Below are 12799 nucleotides of genomic sequence, written 5' to 3'. Positions count from 1 at the left end.
GATCAGACTAATTAACTTAAAAACGGCCCGAAAAGCGTGGAGGGTGGGCGTGGCCATCACCCCCTTCTTTTCCTTTTCGCTGATACCGTTGCAACGCAATGGGAGAGGAGAAAATGAAACCAGTTTGTATTGATGCCTTAACACTCGTGGAATAAAAACATACAACTTAAGAGGGGTTCAAGGTCAGACTAATTACCTTAAGAATGGCGGAAAAAGCGTGGAGGGGGCGGGGACTCAACCCCCACCATGTACGTTTTGGCTCATATCGTCGCAATGCATTTATTAAATTCTACCAAGTTTCTCTTATAGTTGTACTGATGTCTTGCGGTTATTTTGACACCAAGTTTATGAATATAGGGCCTACCTTCGCCACAAAATTTTCAAATACCAAAACAGGTAGGCCTAAATGTTAACTTTTCCCATTGAAAAGTACATGCACATGAAAGCGTGCATGACAGTGCCGACTAACAAATTGTATTGAAATTGTGCAAATGTACTACAAAATTTTAATTGGAAAAATGAAACCATTTTTATTGATGCCAAGGCACTTGTGGAATATGAAAATATAACTTAAGAGTTCCTTTTGGTCAGACTTATTAACTTCAGAGCGGCGTCAACAGCGCGGAGGGGGGCGGGGCTGCAACCCCCTCCGTGTACATTTTGGCTCCTACTGTCGCAATGCATTTATTAAATTCTACCAAGTTTCTCTGTGGGTTGTTCTGATGTTTTGCGGTTATTTTGACACCAAGTTTATAAATATAGGGCATACAAAAGCTTATAAGCTTAAATGTTAACTTTTCCATTCAACGTTTCATAACGTACATCGGAGGGCGCATGAGAGTGCCGACTGACTTTAAATGACCACGACAACAAAACATTTCAACAGGTTGTATTGAAACTTCACAAATGTATTATACTGATATTCCGTTGTCCATTAAAATAATTCCCGATGTGGGGAGATCATATCTGATTTCCGTTGCCCTGGGACAGTTCAATTAACTAATAACCAGCCACATTTTGTAACCCTTTTACCAAACTCACTGGTGCATTGTTGTATTACTTTGTCTGGCTTGCTTCTTATTATTTATATATGTATGCTCTATTGTGCCTGCATCGCTGGGCATGAAAACAGGGGACATGGGGACCAGATACTCTAAATAACAATATCGTCTTTGGGTCTTAATTCGTGAGATCCTGTAGAACAATAGTCAAAAATTAATTTCTGATTCATTATTTAGACTTGGGACATGAAAAGTTGGCATTTTGAAGTACTTGGAAAATGGGTATACAAAGAGTATTGCTGATCTCTCACATGGGCATCTCCCCCAAACTGGAAAAGCTCCCCCCCCCCCCCCCAAAAAAAGGAGAGAAAAAAGGAGAAAAAAAAGGGAACATGGAAAAGAAAGAGGTGCGAAGTCATTACTGGTCACTTAATGGGTTTTTTTTTGGGGGGGGTGGTCCTTGTCCACCCTCGAAAAATCGAAATACGCTGGAAGAGTACAGGTACAGGTATTTTTTATTGGGGGGAGGCTGTGCTTTGTTCCCTCTAGAAAACAATCCCAGTGACGCCCATAACTTCACCATCCATGAACTTTCCCCACCTTTGAAAGTTCATTATCATGTTAACAATTCATATCGTAAGATTCATGGGTCGTGGAAAAGTGGGGTTTGAATAATACATCTTTATATATCAATAAACAAGGTTTACAAAGTTAATTGACCTTTCGAAAGTGACCAGAAGGCAAATATGAAATATTTTCTCACATCCGATCATTATATGTATATAGCATGAAGAACCAGCGCACGGAGTTTTGTGCTTACATGTAAGTCTCAAAGTGCAAAACTTTGTACAATATTTGGCCTTAACAGCTCCGTCAGCCTTTACCCACTGCCCCTTAAGATTCAATTAAATCTTAATCTTCAGACCGGAAAACTGATATGTACCATATAATTTATTTTTAATTCGCCAGCTCCTGCTACCTGTGCTTTCGCATTATTATTTTAAGCAGAAGTTGATATCTCTAATGAAACGATTCCCGAACATCTATCGACATCTGTAAAGTTTCAATTCCAACTGTAAAAATATTTTGTTGTCGTAGTTAATCAGAGTCGGCACTCTCATGCGCCCTCCGATGTACGTCATCCACACATAATGGAATAGTTAACATTTAAGCCTATTCCCCTTTTGGTATTTGAAAAGTTTATAGCGAAGGTATGCCCTATTTTCATAAATTTTGTGTCAGAATAACCGCATGACATCAGAACAGCTGTGAAAGAAACTTGGCAGGATTTAACAAATGCCTTGCGATGATAGGAGCCAAAATGTACGTGGTAGGGGGGTTGAGACCCCGCCCCCTCCGCGCTTTTCCCGCCGCTCTTAAGGTAATTAATCTGACCTAAAACCACTCTTAAGTTGTATTTTTTTATTCCACTAGTGTTAAGGCATCTATACAAACAGGTTTCATTTTCTCTCCTACCGTTGCATTGCAACGGTATCAGCGAAAAGAAAAAGTAGGGGGTTGCGGCCACGCCCACCCTCTGTGCTTTTCGGGTGTTCTTAAGTTAATTAGTCCGATCTAAAATCATTCTTAAGTTTTATTTCCACAATCTACAAGTTCCAAACTATCAAATGATACTGGTTTCGTTCTTGTTCTATGATTAAATGCAAAATTGGCCCCATTTGCCATGGCACCAATGGGCCTTTGTCTGATCTAGCGAAACTTAAGACTGGCTATTCTGTGATCAGGGTCGATGAAACTATGCTTTAAGACAATCTGAGGATTTCTTCCCGAAATTTTGATTAAACACTATCCAGCTCTCAGTCTATTGGGTGCATTATACATGAGTACCGTATTTTAAGAAGTACCATCTGACCATACGGAGTTTAGGAGAAAACTGTGCAGCAGTTTTATGGCAATAGACTACATTTTGATGTACATTTTTGTACTTGGTAGTCGTTTCGTAGTAGTCAACGAATTCGATGGTGATGTTGTCTATGGGCCAAAATCTGTATCAGGTCCGGAAGTTGAGGTTCGTTTTAACTTTTTGGTGTGAGCTTGCAATAAGGTCAACTTAACTAATTCGATAGTGCTGAATCTGAATCTGGCTGTTCACATTGTCCCAAATTGCACATCAAAGTTAAGACGACATTTTTTCCTCATTATTTTGCCCATTTTTGGTCAAAAATAGTGTTTTTGTCATAACTTCTATGTTTTACGTTCAAATGCTTTCAAATTAATCACAAGTAAATCACAAGTCATTCAGTTTCAAGTAAATAGGTGACACACTATATTTTTTTCTCCATTTCTTTACCCAGAATACATATTGTTGGGGGCATAAAATTGGGCTTTATAAAAAAAACAACTGCCAGCATGCCAGGGGGATTGCGCAAGTCTCACTTGTAGTAATTTTTTGACTCACCCTGTATCATCACTTTCTGATGGCTGATGGGAAAAATTAGAGATGGCCAGATATGGGCATGTTTCTGTGTAGTCCTTGTAACTTTGAGTCTTAGGACTCTACGAACCGCTTTTTTAACATTTGGGCATGGTCCAAAAGTAGAGTCTAAGGATCATGTCTGTCGTGAGTACCATTAATCAAATTCCAATCATTTTCATCACGCATGTACCCCCAAAATCTTCATGCGTTATATGCAAAAGTTATAGTTTTTGATGTTCATGTCTCCACCAAAGAAAATTTTATGTTCACCGTCTGGAATTTCCAATATAGCCCTAAGAAATTGTGTGTAACTGTTTTGTCTTATCGCAACGGGAATGGCCGCCGCTGTAGCAAATGTTAGGCTGGTTCCTAGTCCTCTAAGTTTCTATGACACACTGCAAAAAAAATTGATTTGCGAAAGAAAGGAGCTTTGGCTATAAGCTTGTTGAGGTGTATAAATGGTTCTAATAATTTTCTGCATCAATTTTTTTGTGCAAATTGCATGATTTTTTTTCTTTCTTTTTTTCTTTGAGTGGTCGGGCACAACCCGACCACTCTCTGTTATTATTGAGTGGTCGGGCACAACCCGACCACTCTTTGGATTTGTTGCGATTAATCTTTCTTTCTTTCTTTCTTTTTTTTTTTTTTTTTTTCCGGACAATACTTCTCCGCGGGTTTTCTCTTAAATGGTATATGGTATGAACTTGTAACTTTCAGTATATATCAACCCTCATCCGAAGTGGTGCATAATTACTCTGACGTCATGATTATGTCATCAGGTGTCAAATTACAAGTGATTTTAACTGAAAAAGTGACCAAATACTTTCACTTATAACTCTTGAACTAAACATTCAATGATGTTTGTATTCTGTAATCAGATAGACCATTAATCGCTTAACATTTTTTGTCATGTACGTGAACTTGCTTGACCTTTACTTCCGGGTCTACCGGAAGGTCAAAGTTAAATGAATTCAAAATGAAGACGTTAGCCTGAAATCAAAACAAAGCAACATTTCTTCCGAACGGTTAACGGTATGATCACAAAACCTTGAGTGAACTTGTACCTTGTTACGTCATCATGACGTCATCAGGTATCAAATTACAAGCAATTTAAGGGCAAATTTTGACAAAATAGTTTGCGTATATCTTTTGAACTAAATAGAGTATCGTGTTCGTTTTTTCGTGAGGTTGTAGACTATGCCGTGAGGAACATTTCTTGTCCCCAGACACAAAACCGCTTGACCTTCACTTCCGGTGTTACCGGAAGTGCAATAAAAACTGAATATAGCTGGAAAGCGAAAGCATTTTACTACAGACACATATATTATAAAAGTGTTTAGTAGGGAATGCTAGACACAAAAACAGTGTGATGGCATCATCATCCGGAAGTCAAAGTCATTTGACCTTTCCTTCCGGGGCTGCCGGAAGGTCAAAGTTAGGTGAATTCAAAATATAGAAATAAGCCTCAAATAAAAGGAAAACAAGATTTCTTTCCATAACCGATTGAAATCGCGCCTCACCAGTTTTCCTCTCATATCTGAATGCTGAAAATTAATACTTGCACAGCGTGTAGCCACAAACTTTTCTGTCGTAAAGTCAGTGCAGAATTTTATTATGCCCGTGCAAAAGAAAAAAACCATAAAAGCCATTTTATGATATGATTAGTATACATGTATGTTGCATAAACTCCAACGACGTTAGAGGCTTCGTCAAGTCTACCAATAGTCCCAACTGGTTGTATGCTTGAGTAGCCATCCATGCAGCACCAGATGTGCGCTTCCTGATAGGCCTACAAGTCTTGTCGAGGTAAAGCAACAAGTTCAACTGCAGGTTGTGTGATTTTCTTTGTGAAAAACACAGGGTAATGGGTGCAGGGTAATGGGAGGGGTATTGTGCAGTTCAATTATGATTAAGTCATTGTAAACACAAGAAAATATGCCAGCCCGACCACTCTGCGTTCGTAACTCAACAAACGCGAACCTCTAGTTATTATTATTATTATTAAATGGTTTATTTAAAAAACATCATATCGCAGCCTCGCGGCCGAATTGCACAATGTTTTACATGATTTACAAATATTGTTAAAAGACAATGCTTACAAACTGTACATACAAATAAGAAACACGAAACTATGACACAACAGTAAAAAACACTTAATAAATATTACATGTAAGGAAAAAAAATACATAATTAGTTATTGTTCTGATAAATCTTTTTTTTTTTTTTCCGGACAATACTTCTCCGCGGCTTTTCTCCTAAACGGTTCATGATATGAACTTGTAACTTTCAATATATTTTTACCCTCATCCCTAGTGGTGCATATTACTCTGACGTCATGATGACGTCATCGGGTGTCAAATTACAAGCAATTTTAGCTGAAAAAGTGACCAATTGCTTTCACCTATAACTCTTGAACAAAATCATCAATTGTGTTTGTATTTTGTTATCAGATAGACCATGAATTGATAAACAGTTTTTGTCGTGAACTCGCTTGACCTTTACTTCCGGGTCTACCGGAAGGTCAAAGTTAGGTGAATTCAAAATGTAGACATTAGCCTGAAATCAAAACAAAGCAGAATTTCTTCCGAACGGTTTACGGTATGATCCAGAAACCTAGTGTGAACTGGTACCATGTTACGAAGATGTTATAAATGTTGTTATGTCATCATGACGTCATCAAGTATCAAATTACAAGTGATTTCAGGGTAAATTCTTACAAAATAGTTTGCGCTATATCTTTCGAACTGCATTGAGTATCGTGTTCGTTTTTTCGTGAGTTTGTAGACTATGCCATGAGAAACATTTCTTGTCCCCGGGCATAAAACCGCTTGACCTTCACTTCCAGTGTTACTGGAAGTGCAATGAAAACCGAATATAATTCAACGGCGAAAACATTTTACTACACACATATCATTTTGATAGTGTTTAGTGATGAATGCCAGACAAAAAAAACCAATGTGATGACGTCACCTTTTGAAAGGGCGCCCCCTAGCGGCACATAAAACAGTGTTTGCTTCTATAATTTGAAAATCTTCTGTTCAAATTTTACTAAATCGGCCTTTGATATTCTTTCATGAGCTACAAGTAACTTCGCAATGTTTCAAATTCATGACGTTATCAGACCGGAAGTTACTTTAATGAGAATTTGAAAACAACCATATTTTAAATTTAATTTATATCATTCAATCCATGTCGTATACCTTCGCAGCCCAAATAACGATATCCATTAGCATGTTCACTTTTTGCTTCCAAATACTGTGACGTCATAAAACCGGAAGTTAGGTGTTATGATTGCAAGCACTTATGTTTTCCATATTTTCATACGTTATTTAACTTCACAATGAAAAAAAATGCCTGCCCGACCACTCTGCGTCTGTAACAACAAACGCGAACCTCTAGTTCTTTCTTTCTTTTTTTCCCCGGACATTACTTCTCCGCGGTTTTTCTCTTAAACGGTATATGGTATGAACTTGTAACATATATCGACCCTCATCCGAAGTGGTGCATATTACTCTGACGTCGTGATTACATCATCAGGTGTCAAATTACAAGTGATTTTATCTGAAAAAGTGACCAAATACTTTCACTTATAACTCTTAATTAAACATTCAATGATGTTTGTATTCTGTAATCAGATAGACTATTAATCGCTTCACATTTTTTGTCGCGTACATGAACTCGCTTGACCTTTACCGGGTCTACCGGAAGGTCAAAGTTAGGTGAATTTAAAATGAAGACGTTAGCCTGACATCAAAACAAAGCAACATTTCTTCCGAACGGTTCACGGTATGATCACAAAACCTTGTGTGAACTTGTACCATGTTACGAAGATGTTATAAATTTTGTTACCTCATCATGACGTCATCAAGTATAAATTACAAGTGATTTAAGGGCAAAAGTTTGCGTTACATCTTTTGAACTAAATAGAGTATCGTGTTCGTTTTTTCGTGAGGTTGTAGACTATGCCGTGAGAAACATTTAGTGTTCCCAGACACAAAACCGCTTGACCTTTACTTCCGGTGTTACTGGAAGTGCAATTAAAACTGAATATAACTCAAAACCGGAAGCATTTTACTACAGACACATATATTATGAAAGTGTTTAGTGAGGAATGCCAGACACAAAAACAGTGTGATGACGTCATCATCATTCGAAAGGGCGCCCCCTAGCGGCACATAAAATATTGTTTCTTTTCTTTACTTTTAAAACCATAGGTTCAAATTTTACCAAATCAACCCTTGATATTCTTTGATTAACCATAGATAACTTGGCAAGGTTTCAAATTCATGATGTCATCAGACCGGAAGTTACCTTTATGAGAATTTGCCAACGATCATATTTTAAATTTAATTCTGTCATTTGATCCATGTCGCATATCTTAGCCCAAATAACGATACCATTACAATGTTCACCTTTTGATTCCAAATACTGTGACATCATCAAACCGGAAGTTCGGTGTTATGAATACATACAGATATATTTTTCAAATTTTCATATGTTATTTAACTTCACAATGAACATCCACTCCGAACTAAATCAGTATTCACTTCCTGTTTTAGACTAATGACGTTATCAAGCCAGAAATAACTTGTATATGTGTACATGGAATGTTTACTGAAATTTAATTGATTGTCCTGGAAAGGATTGAATTTCCTGATACTTTGTTCTTACATAAAAAATATTCATAACTTAACTGAACAGTGTTTCATAAAATAGTTGTCTGCCCGACCACTCTGCGTTTGTAACAACAAACGCAAATCTCTAGTTTCATACATAATTTAACTTCACAATGAACATCCACTCCGAACTAAATTAGTATTCACTCTCCTTTTTTGACTAATGACGTTATCAAGCCAGAAATAACTTGTGTGTTCACATAGAATGTTTACTGAAATGTATCACATCCTTAAAGGTGCATTTTTTAAAACAAAATAATGGATTGTTCTGCAAAGGATTTAATTTCGTGATCCTTTGTTCTTACATAAAAATATTCATAACTTAACTGAACAGTGTTTCATGAAATAGTTGTCTACCCGACCACTCTGCGTTTGTAACAACAAATGCGAATCTCTAGTTTCCAGTTGTTCTTGTACGTGTGCTGGAGTATTTTTTTCTAAATCTGTTCAAAGCTGTGTCCAGCCTTTTTCTTATGATGATCATCATTATTTTATTTCACTCCACAAAAGCGATTTAGGATGTAAACAAAAGTTACTCTTGTTACCAAATTTAGTTGCCTTTTGTTCTTAAATGTGTTTATTAGTGTCAATAAAACACTTATATTGATATCTATGTTCATGCAAAGAATGATAATCCTAAATACCAAAATTTGATTCATAAGAAACGTTGGTGAGAATTTTTTTTTCGGTTACTCACATTACATTGACCAAAAAAGGTATAAAATGCTACTTTTTGACATCTAAAAATGGATGAAGGCTGTGAATTGACATATGTTGTAGAGATTAAGACTATCATACATGCTAGAAATAAGGTTATGATTGAAATATCTCTAATTGCATAAATAGCAATCAAGGTTTTAACTTTGCCACATTTTTTGAGTTCTTTGTAATAAAAAAAAATATTTTTCACTTTACGACACGATTTCTCAGAAAATGTTTGATAAAATTTGGTTTTCTTTGTTAATTTCTCATACTTGAATGTATAATCTGTAATAAAAATGTGAAACTGGGTTAAAAAACAAAACTTTTTGTTTCTTAGCCACGTCCATCAAACCGTGGAATTGCCCATACATGTATATATCAATTGCCCCATATATTATTTTGAAGTGCCTCCCTTGAAAAATGTAAGGCAACCCAGGTCCCCCTCCCCCCCCCCCCAGACCAGAAGTTTAACCCTACTTTCCTAGTATTGCACGTTTTGCTTTCAAATAAGATGGGCAAGTTCTAATCACATGCAATGAATAACCAGCATGGTGACACTTAGCTCAAACTGTTCACACTGTTGGGGGATGGGTGGGGGGGGGGGGGAACCAGGGGTTATGGACATCCACTGGGGGACACGTGCTCCCACTAATGACACACACCACTATCTAGAGCTAGCAAGATGCTGTATTTGAAACAACGCATTAGGGCTGTCAAGGACGAGTATTTACAGGTAAACGTGCACTTGCTGTATGTACAAGTACTAGCGTAAATATATGCAAATTAGGTTTTTTTCCTTGACATCGGTATCTTTAAAAAAAATCATAACTTAAAAACTTTAAGAGCTCCCATCCCATTTTTTTAAAGATTGTTGCTGACATCATAAACTAACATTTGAAAAAAAAATTATGAAATTTAAAGCATATTGATTTTCGTAATTTAAGGTCAAAGGTCATTTCGTTACGCATTTCTTCTGCACTTCATGCTACGATTTTGGTTATATTTTATGAAATGGAGGCCTTTCCAAGAGCTTTAATATGATGTATTGGCTTTGTAGGCATTATAGCTTTTGAGATACAAGTATTTAAAGTTCGTTGATCCGCATCTCAAAAACTAACGAGCCAATGTACAAAAAAAAATCAGTTCTGGGTGTTTCTCATATAGGCCAATCATCACACCAAATATTGTTTCCATCTGTGTGGGTCGGGTCCAAAATCATGTTGAATTGACACGGAATGACCCTCATGTGTAGTGTTTTTTGTCTTCGGATCAAGCTCCGGAGCTCATTCACGCAGATGGAAATACATTGTACAAGTAAAGCCGTCCATGGACAAATAGGTTTGGCTCTTGAATTTTATAAACCCTATCTCAGAGACAAAATTTGCATTTGCAGTCATTTTTTCTTCACTTACATGTAGGTTTAAAGATCAATATTTTAATACCATTAAATTGAATTTTTAAATTTCTCAACAAGTAGGTGAACATTGCAGTCAAAAGTGGGTTTCCTTCTTTTGGCACCACTCTGTATATCCCCAGTTAAAAAAAGGGTAGATTTTCCTGTGACAGTCAAATTGAAAGTTTCATCACTGGGAAAATATAGTTGAAAGATTAATGCAGTGCAAATACAATGCCAAGAAATGCACTGATATTGCAGAAGTGGAATTTGGAGGGTTTTTTTTAGTATAAGCCGTAGGAGAACACAATAACCCTGCAACTGTTACCCAACAACGTGGCAAGTTGGATTGTGTGGGACTGTGTTGAATTGAGCAGGAAACTCATAGGAGTAACCGTCGGACTCTGTTGGATTTAGCAGGGTAGTCCTGGGGAACTATTTGGGGGTAAGGGTACATAATGTCTTCACTCATTTAGCCGAGTCCAATAGTGTTTCATGAAACAATCCAACATCCGTGTCATCAGCACACAAAAGTAGAGACCCACAGGTTCTGTGATAACAGCTAGGTGTGCATGCGAGAAAATAGTGCATCGATACGGTCCGGTATGTTTGCATTAGCCTTAACTCCCTTGCATGATTTACTAGGAACCATACCCATCCTGGCAAATTCCAACACCATATGGGAAACTGCACATACATATTACTGACTTAGTTTCAGGGCCCAATTTCATAGAGCTGCTTAAGCAGAAAATTTGCTTAAGCACAAAAATGTCTTGCTTAATAAAATCAGGTTACCGGCCAAAACTCCATGCGACTGTTATGCTAAGTAAACAACAGCTAAATACCAGTCACAAGCAATGTACATCACATGGTCAATTTTGGGCCTATTTACTGGCCTGCACCCTTATACCGGTAGATTACACATGAACTTTGACATTTGTATGAGTCTTGACTGCCCTTTGTATGACCCCCTCCCTCGTAATCTTCACTGGCTCCCAGTCAATCTCATGATACTCTTCAAACTTCTTCTCCTGACCTATAAATGTCGTCATGGTCTCGCCCTTGCTTACCTCCAGGAACTGATCATCAGATATGAACCACAAAGAAATCTCTGCTCCAGCTCCCAGTCCTTGCTCACCTGTGTCTCCCCATCTACAAGATCCTACGGACATCGTTCAGTCTCTGTCCAAGTCCTTGCTTACCTGTGTCTCCCCATCTACAAGCTCCTACGGACATCATTCAGTCTCTGTCCAAGTCCTTGCTCACCTGTGTCTCCCCATCTACAAGCTCCTACGGACATCATTCAGTCTCTGTCCAAGTCCTTGCTTACCTGTGTCTCCCCATCTACAAGATCCTACGGACATCCTTCCTTCTCCGCCGCCTCTCCTGCCCTGTGGAATAAACTACCCTCTGACATCAAAGAAGTATCAACTCTTAGAACATTCAATTCAAATCAGCTCTAAAAATACACTTGTTCACGCGAAACTCTTTGTAATATTTGTTTTGCATCGGGATTTTGTGTGAAATGCACAAAATTAGCATGGATTATTATATATCAATACCACTTCGATCAAAAGCCATAAAAAGTTGAAAAATTGACAAAATCTCAAAAAAAATTTGTTTAACCATTTTATTTTATGTTTATATATCAAGCCATTTCTATGGTGTGCGATGCGCACATGATGTACTCAACTTTGCCATAAATATACACTTGGTTCTCTACATGTATGTGACTAGTGATTGATTAGACTACAACCCTGGAAAAAAGAAGGGGCTGTAGCCTGCAGTTTGGATTTGTTGTCTGGTGACTGAACAAAGACAACCTGGTGAGAAATGGAACAGTCCCAAAATTATAACAGGTTTACAATTACTTCATGCAGATCTGAATCCTACTGATGGCATATCTTGTAGACAATTGGAATGAAGAGGACATGCAAGAAATCAGGTACATGTACATTGTGTATGTTTACTACTCCTCAAAGGTCTGGTCAGAATTGTTGATTTTGCAAAGAAAGTGTGGCGTGTCATGATGCTTTTCCTGAACCACTTTTGGGCAATTCCACAGTTACTCACGTTACGTTTTTGATGTACTTTTGAGTTTCCTTGGGCTGTAATTACCTTACTGAAAAGGTTTAATAACTGTTATCCCCATGGTAGATAGAGTAGACCTAGACCTACCTAAGCACCAAAGATAACATCCAGAAAAATGTGTTATGTATGATAAACAAGACGCACAAAATCGGTTACTCACGTTACATTTTCGGACATGCATAAAAAGCCAACATGCTTTGATCAAAAGTGTCCTCATTCAGGCAACCTGTGGACATTTCTTTTAAATGGATAAAAGACCATGCCATGGGGCACACATAATAAGGGTAAAACAAATCCTCCTGAATCTTCAATTTTTTTGCAATATGTTTGTACCCAATAGGCATCAGAACTACTAAAAACTCTTACTAAAATTTGCATTTTGGATCTTCAATGGCAAGTACTCCACCAAGATAAAGGTTTTCATCTGACATTATTCTGATACTATCACAGTGCATACTGATCTATCAGGAATTTGATGTTTCCTCTTAAGTCCTCTGGA

The 12799-nt window shown here is 37.5% G+C and overlaps 1 protein-coding gene across 2 annotated transcripts in view; it reads left to right on the top strand.

Moving 5' to 3' along the window:
• The window catches only part of LOC119722630 (AP-4 complex subunit beta-1-like), a 60913-nt gene that overhangs the window by 11071 nt on the left and 37043 nt on the right, over positions 1–12799 (top strand). The window contains exons 1-2 of one of the 2 annotated variants that reach the window (XM_038192834.1): positions 11503–11633; positions 12090–12154. In XM_038192834.1, coding sequence (XP_038048762.1) covers positions 12105–12154 — 50 coding nt within the window. In that variant the 5' untranslated portion in view covers positions 11503–11633; positions 12090–12104. Of the gene's footprint in view, positions 1–11502; positions 11634–12089; positions 12155–12799 lie in introns of those variants that run through there. The other variant, XM_038192835.1, reaches the window with a different exon arrangement.

This window comes from Patiria miniata, unplaced genomic scaffold (genome assembly GCF_015706575.1).
Source record: "Patiria miniata isolate m_02_andy unplaced genomic scaffold, ASM1570657v1 HiC_scaffold_16, whole genome shotgun sequence".
NCBI classification, from domain to species: Eukaryota; Metazoa; Echinodermata; class Asteroidea; order Valvatida; family Asterinidae; genus Patiria; species Patiria miniata.
The sequence above is the reverse complement of the archived record's forward strand: the minus strand, read 5'-3'. Positions and strand labels throughout refer to the sequence as shown.